The sequence below is a fragment of the Sebastes fasciatus genome, chromosome 5 (genome assembly GCF_043250625.1).
Source record: "Sebastes fasciatus isolate fSebFas1 chromosome 5, fSebFas1.pri, whole genome shotgun sequence".
Classification (NCBI taxonomy): Eukaryota; Metazoa; Chordata; class Actinopteri; order Perciformes; family Sebastidae; genus Sebastes; species Sebastes fasciatus.
Genome location: NC_133799.1, coordinates 36,740,427 through 36,766,690, shown reverse-complemented (window position 1 = coordinate 36,766,690; position 26,264 = coordinate 36,740,427). Strand labels below are relative to the sequence as shown.

The 26,264-nt window shown below is 40.4% G+C and overlaps 1 protein-coding gene across 17 annotated transcripts in view; it reads left to right on the top strand.

Moving 5' to 3' along the window:
* Window positions 1–21,910, top strand: part of ptprfa (protein tyrosine phosphatase receptor type Fa) — a 452,868-nt gene extending 430,958 nt beyond the window's left edge. For 12 of the 17 annotated variants that reach the window (XM_074636845.1, XM_074636843.1, XM_074636842.1 and 9 more), the window contains 7 exons: window positions 210–495; window positions 3,718–3,896; window positions 11,069–11,195; window positions 12,544–12,669; window positions 14,409–14,563; window positions 16,248–16,383; window positions 18,174–21,910. In XM_074636845.1, coding sequence (XP_074492946.1) covers window positions 210–495; window positions 3,718–3,896; window positions 11,069–11,195; window positions 12,544–12,669; window positions 14,409–14,563; window positions 16,248–16,383; window positions 18,174–18,242 — 1,078 coding nt within the window. In that variant the 3' untranslated portion in view covers window positions 18,243–21,910. The remainder of the gene's footprint in view (window positions 1–209; window positions 496–3,717; window positions 3,897–11,068; window positions 11,196–12,543; window positions 12,670–14,408; window positions 14,564–16,247; window positions 16,384–18,173) is intronic. The other 5 variants (XM_074636852.1, XM_074636851.1, XM_074636856.1 and 2 more) reach the window with 1 other exon arrangement.
* The last annotated feature ends 4,354 nt before the right edge of the window (window positions 21,911–26,264 follow it).

Here is a 26,264-nt window from a genome sequence, read left to right as displayed (position 1 = left end):
ATTTAGTTTTTTTCCTTTAAATAAATAAAGACATTTCCACCATGAATTGGTACAGAATGCAGGAAATGGGGGGGGTTATGACATACACTGCAGCCAGCCACCAGGGGGCGATTGACATGTTTTGCCTTCACTTTTGGGGAGCTGTCATGTCGTCCATCTTTATATCCAGTCTATGGTGTCAACCATATTTTGTCTTTGTGCTCCATCAGTGCCGGTGTGGGCCGTACAGGCTGCTTAATCGTGATCGAAGCCATGCTGGAGAGGATGAAACACGAGAAGTCGGTGGACATTTACGGTCATGTGACATGTATGCGGGCTCAGAGGAACTACATGGTGCAGACAGAGGATCAGTACATATTCATCCACGAGGCCCTACTGGAGGCTGCAACATGTGGCAACACAGAAGTCCCTGCCCGAAACCTGTATGCCCACATCCAGAAGCTCACCCAGATCCCTCCCGGAGAGACCGTCACCGTCATGGAACTGGAGTTTAAGGTTGGTACCTTCTTGTTTTGTGAGTTTGTACAGCTTGATAGTCCATTTAAAGTGGTACTCCAATCATATAACTGCCTTCGCTGCGTTTGTCTTGATTGGCAGACTTTGTGATGCAATGTGGCATTATGAAGTCAAACGCTCGTTGTGAAAAATTGTCCTATTAATATAAAAACAGAAGTATAATCAATTCTGAGGCTAACCAGAGAACAATGCAAATATCTGGTGTATTGTGACCAGATTTGCGCTTTCGTTAGGCAGCAGTCTTTTTAGGCTGAGGAGGATGTTGCAATAGTCTAAACCCAGTGGTTTCCAAACACTCTCTGTCATGCTCCCTCCACCCTGACGCCTAAATTCAACCAGTAACTGGGGTAACAAGTAACAAGGAGCCAAGTTTACATTTTATGAAATAACATTATGGACTTGCATGTTTGCTCGATGAGCATCACCTGTGTTACTTTTCCTCCCTGTCAAAACTATTGTACTTTACATGTCGTTTTGCTTTCTTAATGCAACCTGTTCCTTGTAGCCTTGCTAGCATCAGAGCACTCTTGAAAATGAGTGATGCTCCATTACAGCAGATACTGCAATACCATACAGCAGTTCTGTTATTAAAGCTTCAGTAGGCAGAATGTTTTTGGCATCATTGAGCAAAAATTCCATAATAACCTTTAAGCAAATTGTAATTCAAGTGTTCTGAGAGATAACTAGACTTCTGCTCCTCCTCATGGCTCTGTTTTCAGGTTTTAGAAAATCTAGCCTGTGACGGGAGACTTTGACCAATCACAGGTCATTTCAGAGAGAGAGCGTTCCTATTGGCTGTTCATTCAACGGAGGCAGCTGTCAATCACTCGCAAACTCTGATCAAACGGTCAAACTATGCAGCGCTGATCAAATATGAATCAATATTCTGTTACAGTTATGCAGTACACTACAAGATGATTCTGAAAACATTTTATACGAGAAATAGGCATTACAGGCATTACAGGTCGGAGTTGGCGAGTGATTGACAGCTGCGCAGAGGCTCCAGCTCGGCTCTGATTGGTTGTTTCCCTCCGGTCTGTGAAATCTTGCAGATGCCATTAGGAGCACCGGAGGACAGATTTTGAGGAACATCATTTTTTTCAGATTACCCTTCTCATACACTACACTCAGGATATAGTGACCGTTTTATTAAAATAACGTTGTTTTAATCATATTTGCTCCATTTCTGCAAATACTGCAGCTTTATTTACACTTGTGTTGGACAAGTCAAAATGTCTGCTGTGAAAAGGGATAATGTTTTACTGCATCTACCTGAGACCAGAAATCTCTTTATCCAGCTGTATTTTTAATGTGATAAAATGTAGTTGTTGTTATGCTGATGACATGGGTCTGGAGTGTAAAGTCAGAATCAACAATAACAACAACAATTCAAGGGACTAAAAGTCAGGATATTTCATTAATTACATTCATTTTTTGAATCTATATCCATGAATCTTTCAGTTTAATGGAAGTGCAGAGTACTAAATGGCTCCTGGAGTGCCACTTTAACTGAATGTTGCAGGGAGAGCTGGGGAAGAGGAAGGATTTTCATCTTCAGCCTGTGTAACAGAGATGAACTCCTTCTCAGAGGAGGAGCTGCGAGAGCTTAACTTCTGAGCTCCGGATGACAGGCCGAAGGAGAGGGAGAGAGAGAGGGAGAGAGTGGGAGAGGGAGGGAGAGAGGGCCGGGACAAACTGGAGATAAGGGCCGACTGGGTTACGTGCTTTTACACGGGATGAGCTGCAGCACTGCACCAGCCTCTGCTGCTCACTCCACACTGAGCGACACCACAGTGATTTAACCAGCCACACACATGGGGGGGGGCACGCCACAACACGAATTATGCTGCTTGTTCAAGCAAGCAGGACGGCTGTAAATCCGGACAGAGCATAATTAGGTTTTGATCCTCAACTCACTGCAAATTTCTTTCGCAAGCACTTCTCAAATTGACACTTGCCCTTGCCGTGCAGAGGAATCACATTAGGGCCTGTCAGCAAAGCCAGCCCAGGAAAAAACACTCTGTTGGGATGTTACTTTCACAAGTTTTATTCTCCTCGGTTTGCTATGCATTGGTACAGGCCTCCCTACATCAGCTCACAATGTGTGGTTAAGGTTGGGCATTGACCTTGAATAGTTAAGGTTAGGACTAGGGCTGTCAAATTTAACACAATGATAACGCATCAACACAGCTTGAGAGTTTTAGGTTGTAAAAGGCATTAGGCAGTTTTAAAGCTAGAGTGAAGATACTGGTATCATATGAAACTAGAAATCCTAAGGAATCCATCGGTACCAACCATGTTATACTAGCAAAGGAGGCTAAATAACGTTCCAACTTACGCAAAATTTTGGCGGGGAAAAACTGGCATGGCTATTTTCAAAGGGGTCCCTTGACCTCTGACCTCCAGATATGTGAATGTAAATGGGTTCTATGGGTACCCACGAGTCTCCCCTTTACAGACATGCCCACTTTATGATAATCACATGCAGTTTGCCATGTTAATAGAGCATATTGTTTTATGCTAAATGCAGTACCTGTGAGGGTTTCTGGACAATATCTGTCATTGTTTTGTGTTGTTAATTGATTTCCAGTAATAAATATACACATACGATTACATAAAGGAAGTATATTTATCCACTCCAATGTTTATCAGAGTAATAAATACTTGACAAATCTCCCTTTAAGGTTACATTTTGCACTGATAAAAAATGTGTGATTAATTGTTAATGAATTGAAGTACATTCATATCTAAACATGTTAACAAACTCTCACACTCAAATAGGCTACTCTATCAAAAAGTATAAATCAAGTATACTTTGACTTTTCTGTATACTTGTCAGTAGGCTATAAGCCAAGTATACTTCTGTATAATAAGTATTATTAATTATATAAGTATTATATAATTATAATTTTGTTAAGTATATCTCTGATAAGTACATAAAAAGTCAACTGAAAGCATACTCTGTTATTTTAAGTTTAAAAGAAGTATACTAATAGCACACTTGAATACTTATTTTTGGTCAGGGTGCCCTTTAACAGTCATGCTAACACACCAGATTCCACCAAAACTGCTCGTATTAGGTCTTTAAAAGAGCAGAAGTGGACAGCGGAGACGGTGGGTGTAGCTGTAGAGCTGCAGTGCTGAGGACCGGGTGTCTGAGGAGCATCAGTGACATACGTGTCCTCCTTTCTTTGTCCGCAGAAACTGGCCAACTCTAAAGCACATACCTCAAGATTCATCAGTGCCAACCTGCCGTGTAACAAGTTCAAGAACCGTCTGGTGAACATCATGCCTTTCGAGTCCACCCGTGTCTCCCTGCAGCCAATCAGAGGGGTGGAGGGCTCTGACTACATCAATGCCAGCTTCATCGACGGATACAGGTGAGTCCACGGAAACCATTTCACTGTGGTGTGTGACACACAGGGACACCGAAAGAGGATACTGTAAAACAGGATGTGCTGAGCAGCTGCACCTCTAATGAATGTGGAGGTGGACCTTTTCCTCTGGCAGCTGACAGCAATAAAATACAGGCTGACATGGAGTCCAGTGTGTCACTGTCAAAACTAATTGGTCTTATTGACAGGCCTGTTAATTATCTCCTGTTTTTCCCCCCTTGTAAATGGATATCCTGTTTGAGGTGACATGCCAGAGAAACAAACTGATTACTCCAATATTTCTACAATGCTGCTCCTGTTTGTGTCCACAAGACTGTTTCAGTCATGGGCCTCAGGACACAGACGTCAGTTTATCCCTTTGTATAGAGTGAATAATAATGACCTCTTTTAACACAAAGTACAATTTAATGAGTGAAAACTACATTGCGAACCATTTTAGTATTTACAGATTCGTACATAACCCTACTTACCGGACTTAGAAGGAATAGTTCAACATTTTGGAATTAACCATATTCACTTTCTTTCAAAGAGTGTGATGAGAAGAATCTCATGTCTGTGTGTTGTCTTACAGCAAGTTGGTCTCATACACCGTTCGTAGCTATACCTATGAAAAGTAATGGACTTGTATGTAATGCATGTAATCACGAACCAGGAAGTATAAAGAGCGAAAAACACCGTGTAGGGAGGTGGTCGGGGGGGATGGGTGGGTGAAAAAGACATCGGACTTTCGCCCAGGAGACCGGCGTTCATGTCCCATGTGAAACCAGAAGTCAGCGTTGATTTATTTGTCCCATAACTTCCATACCTAAGTAACGCCACTTCCGTTGTTATTTTAACCCAAAGCAAGATCTTTTCCAAAACCAAGTAGTTTTGTTGTCTAAACCTAACCAAATAGTTTTTGTTGTCTAAACTTAATCAATTAGTTTTGTTGCCTAAACCTAACCAAGTAGTTTTTGTCTCTACCTAAAATAGTAGCTTTGTTGTCTAAACTTAATCAGTTTTGTTTTCTAAATCTAACAAAGTAGTTTTGTTGTCTAAACCTAATCAATTAGTTTTGTTTTCTAAATCTAACCAAGTCGTTTTGTTGTCTAAACCTAATCAATTAGTTTTGTTTTCTAAATCTAACCAAGTCGTTTTGTTGTCTAAACCTAACCAAGTAGTTTTGATGTCTAAACCTAAACAAGTAGTTTTGTTGCCTAAACCTAAACAAGTAGTTTTTCTGTAAAGACAGAAGTTTATTTTGAAAAGACTTTGCATGTAACAAACGGATATTGACACGCATTGCTTGACATTTGTAGGAGAACGCACAAAAAATTGAGGAACAACTTTTCGTAAGATATCATGCAAACCGTTATTTGAGGATACCTAGGTTTCAGTAAGTACAGAGCTGGTTAGCCTAGCTTAGCATAAAGACTGGAAGCAGGGGGAAGCTCACTTATTAACACTTTGTATCTTATATTTGAACTTACACAAACAGAGAAATAAACAGTCCTAACAAATTTGAATAAACGCGCTGGAACTTAGGGCTTAGGTCGCAGTGAAGGAATTTCCCCTGCGGTGATGAAGATTGGCTCAACATTCTTGAATGCAGAACACAATGAGGCACAGAGTTTTTTTCAGCTGAGACACTTTGGTTACGTCTTACTTACTTACTTACTTACTTACTTGTGTGTATAATAATAATAAGATCCGCAGAAGTAAAAAGTGTCAGCACAAGGTAGAGTACTTGCTCTGGATGGAGGGAAGGCTGAAACACGTATAGAGAGAGAGGACGGTATTCATTTCTCCTCCATTGTGGTTGTTCAGCACTTGTAGCCTCAGCCGCCCCTCCTCCATTGTGATTGGACGGCAGGGTAAAAAGTCACACTGATGATGCAGCGTTTTACCCAAAGTTGAAAAATGTTTCAACTCACAGCGGCCGAACGTGCAGTGCAGCGCAGAATACCTCATCGCGGTGCTGACGTGGCGCTCCCATTGCCAAGAATTCAAAAAAGAAAAAATATGAACATAGCGGTTGTGGCGGTTGCTTGTTATTGCAATATTGCGGTTATTGTGACAGCCCCACTAGCTACTCTTTGACATGTATCCAATCGCCCAGTGTAGCGTCTCCAGCCAGGGTGCTGGTTGCCAAAAGGAATCAGCCGGTTTTAGTTCTGGTCTATGTGCAGTCTCTGGCAGCTTCACTGCACCTGGCTGTTGTCTGTCAAGGAATAATCCCCCCACATACCTCTGCTACAACCACACATTATTTCTCAGTGTGTACAGATTCCTAGTGCATTTGTAGGGGAACATTATCAGTGGCAGATTATAAGAAGAAGTAGAAAAATATGCCTTAGAATATCTCCAGACTTATCCTGTAAATCTATCAATCAACACGAACATTGGGAGTGTCAGTACTATTAAAAAAATATAATTATCTGTCACAACAAGAGCAGATTCAAATACAAGTAGTGACATTTCGGTACGGATTTAGCTGTTGGTAAAATTGCACTGAACTCGGACTGTCTCCGGCTCTGTGTGAAGCATTCATTCAACATTTAATTGTCTTATAAAGCAAATGATCAATTAAAAAATACCAGTCTATGTAAACTTGTGTGTGACAACTTAATAAAGCGAGCCTGCCTGATTTTCTACTGCACATATCAGATGTCGGCACCGGTATTGTCATATGTCAGATAAATAGCCAATCACAGGCCTCTCAGAGAAGCACTTCTTTTATGAAAATGTAAACACTAATTGGAAATACTTTCCAGCGAGCTAGCAGAGTAAAGTGTGTGCTAATGAATCAGGACTTTTACTTGCAGCCAGGGTGGGTGTGTCTTGTTCTTGGCTCTCAGCACCTAATGAAGTCCCCTGGGCACCTCCACCTTAGGGAGGGTGGGGAAAGAGGCAGGCGTGTCCTGTAATTCCTGTTGCAGTAATGAACGGTGGAGTGAGATACAGGGAGCTCCAGCACTCTCTGAGCTCAGCCTTTAAAGTGCATAGTGTGGATTAGGATGGATTAAGGTGAGGGGGATAGACGTGATAATGATGATTAGCGGAGGTGTCCAGTGACCTCAAGGTTTATCAGCTGAAGTCATTCGCCTCAGTGCCTGTCCATGGTGATCAAACAGCAGGCTTACACCAGTATATCATTACCTCTAGATTAGATAATACTCCCTGTTTAAACCAGTTATTATCTTTTGACAGCATGTGACTAACATTAAAGGAAAAAATTATATTATTATTCTATTAGCTATTACATCTTGTATCTTATTTTTGATGGTTTGCCCATTGTTTCTATCGGTTATCAGCAGGGTCTGGAATTAGCACCCGCCACCCGCCAAATGCGGGTAAATTGTTGGCAGTGGCGGGTGAAATCATCAGGACATCCGCCACTTTGGCAGGCAGGGAAAACGCTAGTGATGGGAATAGAGAACCGTAGTTGTTCGATTCCTTGGCATCTCATGTCTCCGTGACTATCGATTCCTCTTATTGATGCTTTCCCACAGTTACGCTGCACAATGACGCATACGCACGCCGTATCATGTTTCAGTTTGTTTTAGACCGGAGACACGGCGGAGAGAAAAAAAAGAGCTCAACAGAATGGCGCTACTAAACCTGAGGGGACGCACCCTGTTTATACCTGATAAAGCTTCACTGTGAATAACAAATCTGTGTTGAAATCAGCAGGAGGAGAGTTAGTAACGTTAGCTATTAGCAGCCGGTGGGCAGCACAGTCCTGATTGGCTAAATACCGGAGATACAAACGTTAACGGAGGTGCCATTCAGTTATTGTTATGAGGCGTTCAAAGTCTGCTCAGGAAAAAGGACTATTGAGTGAAGGTAAATTACAACGTTATCATGATGTGTTCAAATGTAATCTCGTAAAATGTAGTTTTTGGCGAGAAACACACTTTTCATTTTTCTATAATATATACATATGTATATATAAAATCAACAATCAATCAGCATACCAATATACCAACATTACACCTAACATTGGTTAAAACTGTTTAATATTCTGGGTGCTGGAGGTCAGTAATGACGCATTTCTCATATTCGACCTCCAACATCTGACCTTAAAGAATCTGCTACTGGTCAGAGTTCCTCTAATCATCCAGCAGTGAGCCAGAGCAGCCAGCAGGTAAAGTGACAGCATTGCCGAACCCAACCAAATACAGAAGTTTATATTTGTATGCCGTATTATGAAGTATTCAAATAATAGTTCCAGAGCTTGTTGCACAGAGGTAAACCTGAGAGCAGGACAGAGACCGACTCGCAACCAAAAACAACAGTGCCTCCAGCTATCGCTGGCACACACAATGATAGAGCCCTGATGTATACAGAAATACTCAGTGTGTGTGCTGCACTGGCACTCAGGCAAACAGGCTGGAGAGAGAATTACCCAGGCCCTCTGCTGCATGCTTCAACGCTGCCCCCTAGCGGGCAGGTTCTACTGTAACTACTACAGAGACCAGAGCCTGGCTGAGCAGCTGGGGAGGCATCTGTCATTTTAACAGTGCTGTTAAAAGGGTCTGTGTTCAAGCAAAACCATTTCAATATCAGCGCATACATTAGCAACAGCTGACTCATCAGACCTACTTTAAAGGGGGGGTGTAAAATTAAACATTTAACACTTGAGAGGTTCATTCAACAGTTGTGGAACTAGAAGCTGTTAAAGGAATGTAGTGAAGGGTGAATCTGAATGAACTCTGGTGTATTTTTGCAATACTATTGCAGGCTCCCATACTGTAAATATGTATGATAGTATTTATTAATGTACATTGTGGGTAAATGTGAAGGTTTTATTTTAATTTTCAGTTTTCGTGTACAAAAACTGGGAAATGGACCCAGACCCTCAAGGTACCCAAAAGCCCCAGGATGTTTTTTGATATTTTGGTTGATTACAGATTTGTTTGGGAATATGCCTATGCAGATCCTCCGCTTCTTCTCTTTCAGTTGTTCCACAAAGCAGAACAAAAAGATTTGGAGATGCTGCTCCCAGCCGCTGGAACAATCTTCCAGAGGAACTGAGAGGAGCTGAAAATATTGATATTTTTAAACGTAAACTAAAAACCCATCTATTTAGTCTGGCTTTTGTGTTTTATAGTTTTATAATTTTATGTTTTTTATTGTTTATACTTATTTTATTTATCATCATCATTATAGTGTTTATTTTACTCTATTTAATTTAATAAACATTTTATTGCTGATCATTATTATCTTTTTTTATTCTATTTTATTTGATTAAAATTGTATTATTTTAATACAATCTGCTTATTTTGTGTAGTTTCATAATTTGTATTTATTTATTTTTATTGTTATTTTTACTTCCTTGTATTTTATTTATCTTTTATTATCTTAAATACCCATTTCTTATTGCTTTCTTATTCAATGAACTTTTATATTGGTTGTTTTGGTGCATTAGTCTCTAAATACATTTTTAACACTCTATATTTTTGTCAGTCGCCTGTCCAGCACTTTAAATTGCATTTGACTTGTTTGATAGGTGCTCGATAAATAAAGTTTGATTGATTGATTGATTCCACTGATCAATAAGTGGTGGTAATACACCGGGATATGCAGTGATGTGCCAGCAAAGGCAGAGAAGAAGAAGACCGCTAGCAAGTAAACATGGATCTAAATAATGCTGGATTTAAAACACTTTAAAAAATCGTATTTTATGAGGAAGGAAATGCACACAACACATTTTTTAGGGCTCAAGGATACACACAATGCATTTAAGTGAGTAACACTGAATGTAAACATACATTTAGTTTATTTACAAGAAAATGTCATAGGGCCCCTGTAAATGGACTGCATTTATATAGTGCTTTTATTCATTCACACAAGCACACTCACACACTCACACACTGATGTCACAATGCAAATTGCCCCACATTTAATTTAATAAAAGTCAATGGCAAACTCTAAGGTTTGATGCATTGATTAAAGCTGCACTGGGTAGAATTGGAGCAAATATGATTAAAAAAAAATATGTTTATAAAACTACTACATCCTGACAGTAGAGCATGAGACAGGTAATCTGAAAAAAATCATGTGTCTCCGTGTCCTCCGGTGCTCCTAATGACATCTGCAAGATTTCACAGACCGGAGGAAAACAAGCAGTCAGAGCTGATCTGGAGTCTGCCATCCATCTGCCGTTTATTAGAGCCGGCTGTCAATCACTAGCGAACTCGGATCAAACGGTCAAACTAGTCAGCGCTGATCAAATATGAATCAATATTCTGTTACTGTAATGCCTATTTCTCTCCTCACATATTCTCAGAATCATCTCATAGTGTACTGTTTAGCTGTAAAATGAGGAAGTTTGTGACCCGGCCGCCATGTTGAGATCTGCTGAGGAAATACCAAGCACAGCCCACCAGCCGGAGCACAGCCAATAGGAACACTCTCTCTCTGAAATGACCTGTGATTGGCCAAAGTCTACTGTCACGGGCTAGATTTTTCAATGCCTGAAAACAGAGCCATGAGGAGGAGCAGAAGTCTAGTTACAGTATCTCTCAACAAAGGTGCCAGGTAGCATTCTAGAGTAAAGTTACTGTTGCCATTTGAGGCAGCAGTACAACATTACTATGCCATATGTATTATACCGCATTCATTGTATTGATGGGTACATGTGTGCTCTAGTGCACAGAGCACAGTGTTGCCAGGTTGGGTGGTGTTCCTCTCAGTTGGTCTACTTTGTATTTGATTAGGCAGTTTGTGATAATCTTGCCTTCTTTGCACTATTTGGGTGGTTTCCTTGGTCGTGTCTAGAAGGGAGCCCGCAAACTGTGAAATCTAATCTGAGATCTGCAAAAACTTTTGCGAGACTCGCTGCTCGATAACCTATCCTGATCGTAACCATTCGAGGTCAATGCCTAACCTTTACAATCTTGCGAGAGTTTCCCCAGTTTGCAGACTCCCTTCTAGCTACTACCAGTTTCCTCCAATGAAACGTTAGAGACTACACTCACCTTGATATGTGTTGGATGGATGATTGGACTGTGATCGTCCTGTTTGGTGTTAGTCAAATCTGACAACGCTGACAGAGATCAGGAGGAAAAGGTCTACACCAGAACCATAGCTAGGGTTCAAGAGGAAGGAAGTTGAAATGGAATCCAAAGAACCCTGTGGACTAAACACAGACGTGTCTCTGTTCCACTTTGCAGGCAGCAGAAAGCATACATGGCCACCCAGGGCCCGCTGGCCGAGACCACGGAGGACTTCTGGAGAATGCTGTGGGAACACAACTCCACCATTGTAGTCATGCTCACCAAACTCCGCGAGATGGGACGGGTAACATATCACTATCACACCTTATGTCATGTCATGTCACGTATGAAATATATATAAAGCCTGAAAAAGCTTCGAAAAGCCTCAGAAATTCTGTTTTTAGATATACTGCACTTCTGATTAAAAGCAAAAGTTGTGTGAATGAATTCAGAATAAAAATGTTGATAGTTCCCAGGTTAGAAAAAAAACAGGAACAAAATATACAAATATAGAATGCATTTTATGATTTATTAATATTTATAATAATAATAATAATCAGGGTTGTCAAATTTAACGCAATAATAACACTTTAACGCAAATTCATTTTAACACCACTAATTTCTTTAATGTATTAAAGCAACATGCCATTTTGAGGTTGTAGCGGCTCAGTTTTAAAGCTAGAGTGAAGATACTGGTATCATAGTAAACTATGAAAACCAGAGGAATACTAGTAATACTACTGTCATACTAAGTTGTTGCGAAGGACGCTCAATAAAGCTCCAAACTTGCACTAAATTCTGGTGAGGAAAAACTGGCATGGCCATTTTCAAAGGGGCCCCTTGACCTCTGACCTCCAGATATGTGAATGTAAATGGGTTCTATGGGTACCCACGAGTCTCCCCTTTACAGACATGTCCACTTTATGATAATCACATGCAGTTTGGGGGCAAGCCATAGTCAAGTCAGCACACTGACACACTGACAGCTTTTGTTGCCTGTTGTGCTGCAGTTTGCCATGTTATGATTGGAGCATATTGTTTTATGCTAAATGCAGTACCTGTGAGGGTTTCTGGACAATATCTGTCATTGTTTTGTGTTGTTAAATGATTTCCAATAATAAATATATACATAGATTTGCATAAAGGCGCAAATTTGTCCACTCCCATGTTGATAAAAGAATTAAATACTTGACAAATCTCCCTTTAAGGTACATTTAGAACCAATACAAAACGTGTGATTAATTTGCGATTAATCACAATTAACTATGGACAGTCATGCGATTAATCGCAAATCTGCACGATTAAATATTTCAATCCATTGACAGCCTTGATAATAATCTACCTCACTTACTCAAGGCTGGATTGCCAGCAAAATAGGACCACAAACACACAGTTGCATAGGAGTAAATATACAGTAATAACAGTAAAAACAGTAACAGTAGTAAACAGTACGATGCACAGAGGGAGGTCGGGGGGGGTCAACAGGGGCCCTAACAGGTGAACATGACCCTGCCTTCACTGAATTACTTGTTTGAGTGCCCATGAGTCCCTTCATTTTGACAGAATAATTATAGTGGTTTTATATTGGTCCCATTGGCTATTCCAGGCAAATGGCCACATGTTGTGATACATCTCCTCTCTCCATCCTTTAGGAAAAGTGCCATCAGTACTGGCCCGCTGAGCGCTCTGCACGCTACCAGTACTTTGTGGTGGACCCCATGGCTGAGTACAACATGCCTCAGTACATCCTGAGAGAGTTCAAAGTCACAGACGCCAGGGTAGGTTCTCCTCTCGCGTGAGGCAGCAGCAGAAGGATGGCCTCAGCTCAGCTCCTTTTCATTGGAAAGGACATTAACGCCACTCAGGGCGCTATTTTGGTGACAGAATATGTTGGCAGTGCTGGCAGAGTGGCATTTTCATTGCATACAGAGGTTTCTTTTTCCATTTGTGTCCGTTTAGCCTTTTGTGAATTTCACTGCACTTGAGTGGGAGGATTTGGACTGAGCGCTCCCCACACAGGGCACAGAGTTCACCGCTTGGAAAAAAGAAAAGGGGATTTGACTGGTCATGATGTAAATATTCCCTGTGCACTTATGATGTGCTTTGGGGCTTCGCTCTGCAACATGAGTCACTGGTACATGAAACTATAACCTTTAGTCTCTGTTAGTCTGCTAAAGACTTTCTAAAGTCTACCACTGTTGTGCACACGAACAGCAGAGGAGGTGAAGGGGGAAAGGTGCAATTTAGCTTCTTCCATTAATCCATCAAGTCATTTTGAGAGGATGGATCTGTAGAATGGGCTCAAAGCAACACATAGACTGCACCAATCTTCACCAGGATTATCTATCTTTTTTTTCTACAAAAACTTGTGTCATCAGAATTAATGAAATATTTAATGTCGACCTGCCTCCATCCCCGCCACAGTCAAAGCTTAAGTGTTGAAGGTAGATATGAGAGATACTTTGAAGGTCTTTATACTTGTCAATAGGTCAGATCAGATCCCAGTCAAACAAATATCTCAAAGCTGTACAAGGATTCAGTTGTTTAGGTGTTTTTGGGTGGAAAAAATGGCAGGACAGCAACTACTTTGAATGGATGCAAAACCAGAAAATGACACAACTTTACATTTTTTTACAATTTTACATAATTTCACATTTCCCACACAGTTTAACACAGGTGATAATCCAACTGGGCACATAGCTGCCCTCCTCATTCATTTCTGCCAACTACGAGCCAATGATGACAATGGTTGGCCAACACCCAATCAAATTGCAACGGGGCAACATGGCATCAAATTTGTACCTATCCGCTTTCATTAGGAAAGGCTGTCGGTTGACATCGGGGTTGTGAGGCTATCCCCACATAGCAACCTCTCAAACCAAGAGCAATAAAAAAAAAAACTTTTAAAACTGACCTTAAATTGTAGAATAACTAAGGGATAATGTGCAGAGAGCCGGTCATTCAGAGCGATGCAGCACACCTCCGCTTGGTGTCGGGGTGCCTCTTCGCCCTGTCAGGGTTTATCTCCCAACAATGACCCATAACAACGGTCTGCTATAAAAAAAAAATAACAGGCTGTAGAACGCCATGATTGACCAATCAGAATCGAGTATTTCATTTTTTAAATATGAATACATGCATGCAGCTTTTCTTTTCTTTTCCTCTCATCTGTGTGTGAGTAGGCTAATTGAGTTTCCATTTCTTTGTTACTTTTCTCTCAACTTTACATGAAAAGACAGAAAATGATGGTAATTATTCCGGCTGTGTGACTATTCTCCTACTGAGAAGGTAAAATGTGAAACAAAATGACTTGGAAGTAAAAGAAAACTGTCAAGTCTGTATCGTGGACTAAAATTGGACCACTGATGCCTACATTTACAGGGAAAAGTAATAGGTTACTTCTTGGTAATGCATTACTCCCAACACTGGTATCTACTGCATCTACCAGGAGGGGGCTGTAGATTGTGTGTGTGAGTTACTTACAGTATCTGTTTCCATTTGCCTGTGTGTTGGTCAGGATGGTCAGTCGAGGACCATCAGGCAGTTTCAGTTCACCGACTGGCCAGAGCAAGGAGTGCCAAAAACTGGGGAGGGATTCATCGATTTCATCGGCCAAGTCCATAAAACGAAAGAGCAATTCGGACAAGATGGACCAATCACTGTGCACTGCAGGTAACGTAATGTGTGTGTGTGTGTGTGTGTGTGTGTGTGTGTGTGTGTGTGTGTGTGTTTGTGTGTGTGAGAGAGAGAGAGTAGTGACAGTGACCCTGTGTCGATTTGTTTGACAGCCTTATACTCAACTGTGCCTTTCTGTTAATACATGCACATATTTATTGACTATGGTTAATGTTGATACAGATTATATATTATGGTATTTCTAACTTCATTTTATTGTTGTTTAGTTGTACAGGTATGGGAGGTGGGTTGGGTGTCAATCGGTGTTGAAAAGTTGATGTTTAAAGAAATGCTTATGTCTGTCTTTTTTCATATTTATTTAAGGTCTGTGATGCTGCGGAACTAGCAAAAGTGTGAACCCAGCCTAGTGTTGCCAATTCTTCTCCAATGAAAGTAGCTAGCAGCACTAGCTTCAAAAGTCCCTAAATCTAGAGAGAAAGTTGACAGTCCGTCCCTCCAGGCCTCCCTCCAAAGCGTCGTTCCCAAAATTATCATTATGAACTTAAACAACGAACATCTCTATTGTTAGTACTCACAGCTGTCGCACAGGCAGCTAACCCGTCCAATCATTACATTCAGGCCGAATGAAATGATTGGACGGCCTTATTACAGTCCTGCGACAGCCTCAGATACCAGATTTTTTTTCTTATTTTTGTCAGAGCATTTATCAAGTATTTAATCCTCTTATCAACATGGGAGTGGGCAAATATGCTGCTTTATGCAAATGTATGTATATATTTATTATTGGAAATCAATTAACAACACAAAACAATGACAGATATTGTCCAGAAACCCTCAGAGGTACTGCATTTAGCATAAAACAATATGCTGAAATCATAACATGGCAAACTGCAGCCCAACAGGCAACAACAGCTGTCAGTGTGTCAGTGTGCTGACTTGACTATGAATTGCCCCAAACTGCATGTGATTATCATAAAGTGGGCATGTCTGTAAAGGGGAGACTCGTGGGTACCCATAGAACCCATTTACATTCACATATCTGGAGGTCAGAGGTCAAGGGACCCCTTTGAAAATGACGATGACCTAACCAAACCACACCAAAGTTTAGAAAAGCTAGTATAACATGGTTGGATTCCGACAGATTAATCAGGTTTTCTAGTTTCATGATACCAGTATCTTCACTCTTTAAAACTGAGTTACAACCTAAAAATCGCAGGTTAAAGAAATTATTGGCATTAAAACAAATTTGCGTCAACGCATTATTATTGTGTTAACTGTGACAGCCCTAATATATATATTTAACATATTTAACATTTATATATATTTAAACAGACTGGAGGAACTGCTGGCTCCTAGATTTCAACATCATCTTCCTAATTCCCATAATCCTGTGTGTTTTGAGCACACTCCTTTATCAGCAGCACTGTAGTTCTTTTGGAAGAGGATTTTCAAACAGAATAGTCAGAAGAGTGTTTGACAGAATGGAGAAATACACCAACACCCAGTTGAGTTAGTTTGTCAAGATCCTTTGGAGATTTTTCTGAAGTTTTGACATGATTCCACGGAGCATGAGCAGCTATCAGAGTGGTGACTCCATGTCTTACGGGCTGCCAGGTGCTTCCTATTTTCTGGCATGATCTGATCTTGTCCTGCAGATGTGTATGTGTGTGATGAACTTGTTGATTTGAAATGGGAGTCTAATAATGTACGTGTCCACCAGTGCTGGTGTCGGGCGGACTGGTGTGTTCATCACCCTGAGCATCGTCCTGGAGAGGATGAGGTACGAGGGAGTGGTCGACCTCTTCCAGACCGTCAAGACGCTCCGAACTCAGAGGCCCGCCATGGTGCAGACAGAGGTATGAGACACTGCTGCTGGAGTGCATGAGGAACGGGACATTAAAGGAGACAGAAGGGATAATAACAGTAAGGGATAATGCCCCGACAAGGGGTCCATTATCAGAAATTAATGGATGATGGTTGTCTCCGCGAAGTCCATTCATTCCTGACACCTCAAAGGGCATTATCCTGCTTATACCATGGTCACTTGCCAAAGAAAACAATTATTTAAAAAAATATAAAATAATACAATATATAAAATATATTATAATATTTTCATGCGTTTTTGCATGGGGTTTGCTAATATCCCGAACAATCATTACCATCCCATAAGGTGACCTGAAACTAAGAATGGTGTTTTGGTTTAGCTTAGATGGAGCCCTTCATGTCTACATAGGGAGCTACTCCTCTCCACAGAGTCCGCCATGTTGCACCGCCATGTTTCTATTAGGGCTGGGACGATACGCATATCTCCCAACGCAATACTATCACCATACTTTGGTGCCGATTCGATATGTATTGTGATCTTTAAGTATTGCTATTCGATATAGTATTGCAATTTTGGTTAACTTTTTTAACACTAGACCATGGGGGAAAGTTGAACCATACACTTCTAGGTACTATTAAATGAATACGGTAAAAATGTTTGATTTTCAGCATGTATGTAGTCAGAGATGTCCTGAAGTCAAATATATCAGTCATTGTCAGGCATTTATTACATATGTATACATATATTTATATATATGTATATATATGTGTATATATATATACATATATACACATATATATATACACAGTATATACATATAATCCAATCAATCTTATTTCTATATAAGTATTTTGTATATACAGTTCCCTTTCTTAAAACCTTATTTTGAAAAGCGGACGTAGTCCCACGTGTCTACTTCCTCTAACTTCTCCAAGTCCGTCTCTAGCTCTCCCGTTAGCTCCGTTCTCTTTATCCATCCATGGTCAGCTCCATCGGGGCCGTCTGGGGCTCTACAGTTGTAGCGTCGGCCCATTTGACCACGGAGATGAGAGCGATGGCCATGTTAACGCGATATGACAACGTTTCCAGTCCGTTACAGAGTTAGCATGCAGCTTTAGCTGTGATGTCTAGCTCTGCTTTTCCTGTCAGTGTGTGAAACCCAAAGTGTTTCCATCCTTTCCTGGATGTGTAGTGTTTACCACGCTGGATTTAACATGGGACGGTGCAGGTCGTATCCACGCTGACCCTCTGACATCCGGCTCGTTGCGGTTTGTTTTGTTTTTTGACGGATATAGAACGGATATGACGTAACATTACTCAGACTATAACAATAAAACTGGTAATTTCCGTCTACCTCTGTCTAGACTCAAATGAAGCAAATACCTATATCGATTCTGGCATTAGAAAAATCTATTTCAAAATTGTAAAACAAAATTGTGATAAATACGTGAATCAATTTTTTCCCACCCTGTGTTTCTACAGTAGCCCAGAACAGACAAACCAAACACTGGCTCTAGGGAGAGTCTTTTGCAACTTTAACATTACCTGAAGGCCACCGTAGTTCTCCGGCACGCTTGTGAAACTGCGGTAACGTGAGCCACAGAGTGTAAAACTGTGGTACCGCCAGTCGCCGTCTGACCTCCATTGCTCCTAAAGTAGTGTTATTATGGTAAGGATGGCATGAGCGAGGCCAACAGCGTTTCCACGGTTTAGCACTCAGCGACTCAGTGTTACCTCAGTCTTGGAAAGGGAGGAGTGAGCGGAGGGGTACTCAGTTGGTTGTAATCTGCAACCTCACCAAACGTTGTTTTCTGTCACTAGGACCAGTACCAACTGTGCTACCGGGCTGCTCTGGAGTACCTGGGAAGCTTTGATCACTATGCAACATAACCCCACCCAGAAAGACATCCACCCTCAGAAGAGTTCTGTGTCTCCTCTGAGCCATATCTACTCAGCTCCATCAGTCCCCGGGGCCTGATGAGGAGGCTACGAGGAGGACTGATGAGGAGGTGACCACAGCAGGAAACAGGGGAGATTAGAGGAAAGAGGAGAGGGGACAGGACGACCTCCTCTTGCACTGGTGCCATGATTCTGCCACAGACCCGACACCAAAACCTCCCGAAAAACCAACCCCCGAGAGACTTGTAGTCATGCCTCATTCCGATTCTTGACTGAATACTCCCGTCACTCCCCAATTTCTGCCTCCTCCTTATAGCAAAAACAAACATTCTGCTATTTTCATTTATATTCACCATTACTATGTTGTTATAAATATTTAGAATTTATTTTGTAATCACTTACACTGGTTATTATATGTCTTAATGGGTCTTTTTTTTTAATTTGCTTATCTTTTCATTATTTTTATTAGCACAAAGGACATGTATTTTCAACATTAATACTGGAGAGCGTATACTCACAGCTGCTAATAATTTTATTTTGTACCATAGATATAATATTCTAATGTTATCATTGCTCAGTTGATCTTATTTAGGGGCAAATGTGGGTTGTCTTGACATCCAGCAGATGATGATGATGATGATGATATCTCCCAAACAGATCAAATAAACAGATAAAGTTTGTGAACTACAGTATGAAATAAACCTACGGCTACAAACACGCAGAGACTATTCACATCTGAACAACCGCTACAGACTTTCTTGTCAGTAACTCTTGACTTATTTTCTCAAAGCCATCAGAAATGTGGAGACTTTCAACAAAAGAAATATAAAGTTGTTGGAAAGGTTGTGTAGTTTTCACACCCCTTCTTAACATGGACTCAGGTAGACTAAACACAGACGGTCTGTTGTCGAGAACTTTTGTGAAATAAGTGTGATGATGTCACATTGTGAAGAAAGAAATTCATTACGGCACCAATTTAATTCAATTTAATTAAATTCAATGTATTTTTATATAGCGTCAAATCATAACAGAAGTTATCTCGGGATGCTTTTCATATAGAGCAGGTCTAGACCGTCCTCTATAATTTAGAGACCCAACAAGAGATCCCCCATGAGCATGCATTCTTATGCGACAGTTGCAAGAAAAACCTCCCCTCTAACGAATAGATACCTCGGGCAGAACCGGGCTCTGGGTGAGCGGCCATCTGCTGTTGACAAGACTCAATGTTGAAATTGAATCAAATTGGATTAGTTGCCCAACCTTAAAGGATAAAGCTGGCTTTATTCAATATTTTCTTATTGTCAACAAATCACAAGAAAACACCAACAACAACAATGACTACATTTACATGTACAAAATGTTTTGCCCTTATTCCGAAAAAGACGATATTCCTACTAAGCTGTTTGCATGGCTAATGAAAATGAATATTCCACTAATATTCCCGTTTACATGCAGCCGTGCATACTCCGATTAATGTAACCGGTGGCAGACTTGTTCCACCGTGCGAACACAGCCTCCCTCTTTCATTCCTTCAACCACCTTCTTGAAAATGTCGACGTTGCGATATTTACACATATCCAAAAACCTGTTTGATATCCAAGTCTTCCATAATGTTTAACGGTAGGTGTGTGTTTGTCCTTCTGACCAGAGACGTGGGCTTTTCTTTTGGTCATGCATCTCTGCAAACTGTTGGCTAGTTGGTTTGTGTACAAACGCACAGAGCTGAGATGTATATTGTGAATGTTCTGTATACATGTTCAAAGAATGCTCCTAAAACCTAAATAATATCAGCACATCCCACATGTCTTAATCAGAAAATGCTCCATTCAGAACAAGGCCTAATTCAGAACATCCAAACTGAATATGCTGTTTACATGACCCGTATCAAATTCACAATATTGTCATATTCGGAATAATAGTGGAATATTAGTGTGCAGGTAAACGTGGTCATTAATTGGTCCGTCTCTCTACACTTTCTCACTTTTCTGTCTGTGGCTCTCAGCTCCAAGCCCACTGGTTCCTACTGAAAACATACTTTCAAAAAACCCTGGTTTTATCAAACAGGAGGAAATATGCAAATATGCATTTGTTGAGGACTATTTTCAGCGGCGGATTAATGCACATTTGGTGCTCTAGTGAGTATTTGTGGCAGGAGGAAGGTGTATGAGGGATTAAGTCAGAATAAAGTACAGTGTGTGTGTTCATAATGATGAAGGAACATGTCAACCATTGTGAGTGTGACTCACTGATGTGTTTTTAATAGTTTTTGGACAACAATGGAGCTCTATGGTTCAGAGGAAGAGATATCAGGCTTTGATACAAACACAATACTTGTCAGTAGAATCACTTCATTGTTGGTTTGGCTCTGCACATGGGATTTGTTGACAAGAAGAAACAGATGCTGTAGAATATCACCAGATTTATTCATATCTAAATGTTCTGTTGATTGTACAGCCCCTGATTTTGTTATATCAGCTAACAACGCTCTAAATTCCAAAATGTCAAAAACGTTTTTAAACCCAACGCAGTTCACAGCTGAATTTTTAAGCATTCACAGTGGGATTGGAGGAAATTTAGGAATGTGGGGGCACGATTATATCATATGAAAACAAAAAAAATATATAGTAAAAAAGAAAGTATGATGGGCCAGCTTAAAAATCACAAAAAAACAAACATATTTTCTCTCTTCCCCTTTGGTTGCTATCAGCCAACCAATTTTTTTTTAATTAGGATTTTAGTTGTTACTTAAAGGAACAGTGTGTAACACTTAGGGAAATCTATTGGCAGAAATGGAATATAATATTAATAAGTATGTTTTCTTTATTGTATAATCCCCTGCAAATAATAATTGTGTTTTCGTTACCTTAGAATGAGACGTTTATATCTACACAAGGAGCGGGTCCTCTTCATGGAGCCGGCTGCCATGTTTCTACAGTAGCCCAGAACGGACAAACCAAACACTGGCATTCACGTTTTCGCATTTATGCGTTTACGCGTTGGCCACTGTAGTTCTCAAACACGCTTGGGACACGGGAGAAATTTCAGTTGGTTGCAATCTGCAACCTCACCGCTAGATGGCACTAAATCCTACACACTGCACCTTTATGTGTCTAACTTCTTCTAACATGCAATCTGGTTTCCGTGTGCTCATACTCCTTTCACAAAATTTCCAGACATTGTGTTGATACAAAAATAGCCCGCATGGACCACTTATACTGCACCCAACATGACTCTGACATTATACAGGGATACAGTAACTTAGTTATCTCCACTCCTCTTATGACCTGCACCTTTCTGTTCGCCAACATGGCTTTACATAGACAGGACACACAAGCAGATACACTGGATCTCATTCATGATTTATTAGAGCTCAACTATTTTATCACTGTGTTGCAGACGGACAGATTTGTTACTGAGAGCAGCATCTATGTTCAGTGGAGGATCTCTGTGGTTTTCACTGGATGAGATGACAAAGTGGGGAGGTTTTGGATGAAGTGGACCATATAAAGGATTCATTTCACAGAGTCGTGCTGTAGGGGTCCTATCTGTTGTATACATGCTCTGTTTTCTATTTGTTAATAAAAAGCAGACAAAATGTCTTGAAAACATTGATGTTAATAAAGTTGAATAACTGGGTTTTTAATAATATAAATGTGGTGGATTTCGTTCCTTTCTTGGCTCTGTGACAACACGGTGCCAGGTGATACTTGGTGGGCCTACGGCTCTGTTTGCTGCTCTGAAAGTGCATTCAAAGTAATGCAGAGTTGCATAATAATACATACACACTCTTCTCTCCCTTCCCCTTTATTACTTCTCTTTCTCTTCACTCTCTTCTGTGGCTCAATAAGTAATGTTTCAGATCAGCAGTGTTTTTACATTTATGAAGAAAGTTTCATAAGTGAACGTTGAGCAGAGAGAATTATATACAAGAATATCAGGAGATTACCTTTTTGAATTCTAAAATGAATCCTTGACTGTAGTGAGCTTTGTAAAACAGACATTTTGTTGAGTCTGAAAATATTTTTTTACAAAACAGTCCTGCAGGACTATATTTAATATGCTGGACAATACCACAATTTATACAAGAGTCCTTCACCACTGAAACATAGCCTATTCCTGAGAGGCTTTTTATATTCCTGAATGACTATTTTGTAATGAAAATCAGTGTACTGTTGTAATACTTCAAGTGCAATTGTGCAGTTCTGGAATAATTGATAAATAATACAAAATAATTTGACCTAGGTAAAAGTTAATTTTGCATTATCAGCTAAATGTAGTTATAGTGGAGCGGATAGTGGAAAAATCGTGCAAATAGTGATACAAGCACCAAATTTGGCATGATGATTCCCGAGGGGTCACTTAGCAAATATAAACGATCGGCCACTTGAAAATCCAAGACGGCGGCCATTTTTCAAGATGGCCGCCAAATTGACCTGCCGTTAATGGTTTCTCTCATAGAAATTCATCTACTTGGTCAATTTGAGTGATCTTGGTGTCAAATTATGTGATTTCTAGCATGCTGGATCTTATTTTGATAGTTACATAATTTTTAACTTCAATATAAATTTAGTCGCGGAGAATGTTTTTCTTAAAAAAATGCATGATTTTGATGAACTTGAATGATTGTGATGTAGAATTATATGTTTTCTGGTATGCTATCTAATCTAACAATTTTTACAGCTTTAACATCCTCCAATACGTTTTTTTTTTTTTTACTTTTGGCTGTCCGGTGAGTCTTTGCTTTGTGGTGTTTGCAAGGCTCAATTGGCTTGTAGGCCTACTGTTGTAGATATCAATAGCTGCTGTTGCCATAGGTGTAGGGGCTTAGTGGTAGAGGTAGCACCTTTGTTTCAGAAGTCAGCCACATCCTCCAGGATGGACTACTCGCACTGGTTCACACTACTTGCCCAACTCTCATCTATGGCTCCATGAAGTTGCCAGTGCACGGCAATGACCACACCTCGGACACCATGTTGGCTCATGGGCTGAACTAGGTGAGGGTAAAACACAGAGAGTCTCTGTGTGATGGAGTATTTCTAGCTCCAAATTTCAAAGTGCATAGAGTCAACGAACCAGCCATCTTTATCCATGAGGTTCCCACACCAACATATCTATCAGTTGCCTCTTTCTGGTCTTGGCAAACACAGACAGGCCAACATACATAGCAAAAGGTGTCTTCCTGTCCTTGGATTGCCTGTGGACCTGCGATCCTTCCCTGTATTTGGCAAAACAGCTCTACTGTAACAGTTGCAAGGTCAGATTTTGATGTGCCATTTTGGAGTTGTGACTTGATATCAGCCCCATGTTCAATCATACATACAAACTGAAGCAGTGATGGTGGGACGGTATCTTCAAGGTACCCATCATGAGACGTGCTGTTGAATTCTGATTTATGCTGAAACATGTCACGACGTATCATCTGAGCAGCCTTTGCCAGGTGGACTGCTTCTCCATATTTGCTTCCTTCTTCTGGGACAGCTCTTCTTTCTTCTGCAGCTGTTGGGCATTCAGATAGGCTCGTTCTCGTTTGTACAGAGCAGCCAAGCAAGCAGGCTGACATCTCCAGCACTCAGATTGGGAAGGAGCTTTCCATCACTGAACGGGCACTTGCTTGCATGGGATACAGCTAGGTTCATGCATTATTTTACGCAATCTGTACACTATCTGGATAACTGAAACCCCATTATCCTTGGCTCGGCTCTCCCGCGCTTGCACATCCTGTCGATTCAGGTTTTGCTGCCTTAAACTGATCAGGGGTTGGTAGTAAGCAGCATTTTGGACACTAAGTATAATGCTGAATCCTACTTAGCTGACGTTAAACCCCATTCTGAGTTACACAGCAGCGATTGTCACCAGTGTGCCCTGGTAGTGCCCGACAATCACTCCTTTACAGTTCTTTGCTGTTTTTCCAATTCTGGCAGTTGGGTTGGAACCTCATGGATAAAGATGGCTGGTTCATTGACTCTATGCACTTTGACATTTAGAGCTAGACATACTCCATCACAGAGATACTCTCTGTGTGCTACCCTCAGTCCCTCATTGATATCTACAACAGTAGACCTACAAGCCAATTGAGCCATGCAAACACCACAAAGCAAAGACTCACCGGACAGCCAAAAGTAAAAAAAAAACGTATTGGAGGATGTTAAAGCTGTAAAATTAAATAGCATACCAGAAAACATATAATTCTACATCACAATCATTCAAGTTGACCAAGTACATGCATTTCTTTAAGAAAAGCATTCTCTGCGAGTAAATTTGACAGCCATCTTAAAAATGTCCGCCATATTGCAGTTCAAAATTATTAAAACTATCAAAATAAGATCCAGCATGCTAGAAAACACATAATTTGACACCAAGATCACTCAAATTGACCAAGTAGATGAATTTCTATGAGAGAAACCATTAACGGCAGGTCAATTTGGCGGCCATCTTGAAAAATGGCCGCCGTCTTGGATTTTCAAGTGGCCGATCGTTTATATTTGCTAAGTGACCCCTCGGGAATCATCATGCCAAATTTGGTGCTTGTATCACTATTTGCACGATTTGACTGAAAAATGGATGTTAGCCGCTCCACTATTAATGTGTAAAAAGTAAAAGCACTTATTATGCAGCATTATGAGTGGCCCTTTGCAGGGTTTTATATTAGGCTATGAATATATTATTACTGATGTATTCATATTACATGACATATATTTAAACCTGCAGTAGGCAGAATATTTTTGGCATCATTGGGCAAAAATTCCATAATAATCTTTCAGCATATTATAATTCAAGTGTTGTGAGAGAAAACTGGAGATACTATTGGCTGTGCTCCAGTCATGTGACCGGTTCAACGGAGGCAGCTATCAATCACTCGCGAACTCCGATCAAACGGTCAAACTAGGCAGCGCTGATCAAATATTAATTAATATTCTGTAACTGTAATGCCTATTTCTCTCCTCAGATGTTTTCAGGATTATCTTGTAGTGTACGGTTTAGCTGTAAAATGAGAAAGTTTGCTCCGGCTGGTGGGCAGTGCTTGGTATTTCCTCAACTAATCTCAACATGGCTGCTGGGTCACAAACTTCATCAGTTTACAGCTAAACAGTACTCTATGAGATGTTTCTGAAAACATTTTACACGAGAAATAGGCATTACAGTAACAGAATATTGATTCATATTTGATCAGCGCTGCCTACTGTGACCGTTTGATCGGAGTTTGTGAGTGATTGACAGCTGCTCAGAGACGGCAAGGCTCCAGCTCGGCTCGGATTGGTTGTCTTCCTTCGGTCTTTGAAATCTTTCAGATGCCATTAGGAGCACCGGAGAACATAGAGGAACATGATTTTTTTTCAGATTACCTGTCTCATGCACTACTGTCAGGATATAGTGACCGTTTTATAAAAATAACTTTTTTAATATTTGCTCCAATTCTACTCACTGCTACTTTAATCATATTTATTTAGCTGACGCTTTTATGCAGAGCGACTTACAATAAGTGCATTCAACCATGTCGCTGCAACCCCCAAAAGTGCACGAATCACGCACGTTAGCAGCATTTTAATTTTAAAATGGGTCGAGGTGGAGCTGATTTGAACAACTATATGTTGAGTAGTTTATAACAATGTGTCAGAATTTAGAAACTAATTGTGTTTTGTATGTAAAATCTTAATCTGTAAAGTAACTTGTCTGTATAGCTGAAGGACAGTGCTCTAATAGCTGTACTTAGTTTCAATCCACCTTTTCAAATTCATATTATTCAAATTTGACTCTCTTTAGGCAAAAAGTATATAAAACATTACTATAGTACTTTTTAAAAAGGAACAAAAAATTTTTTTTAAATAACTATATAACTATACTCTATAAAAAAAGAAAAACTGACTTGACTTGACATTAGACCATCACATAGAAAGAGAACACCACTCACTGAGCCCTTGTGACTCGTGTATGGACATTTATTCAGGTTTTTCTCTTAATTTGTCGCCCTCCGATTTACAGCAGACAGACACAGTATAACTCTGTAAACTGACG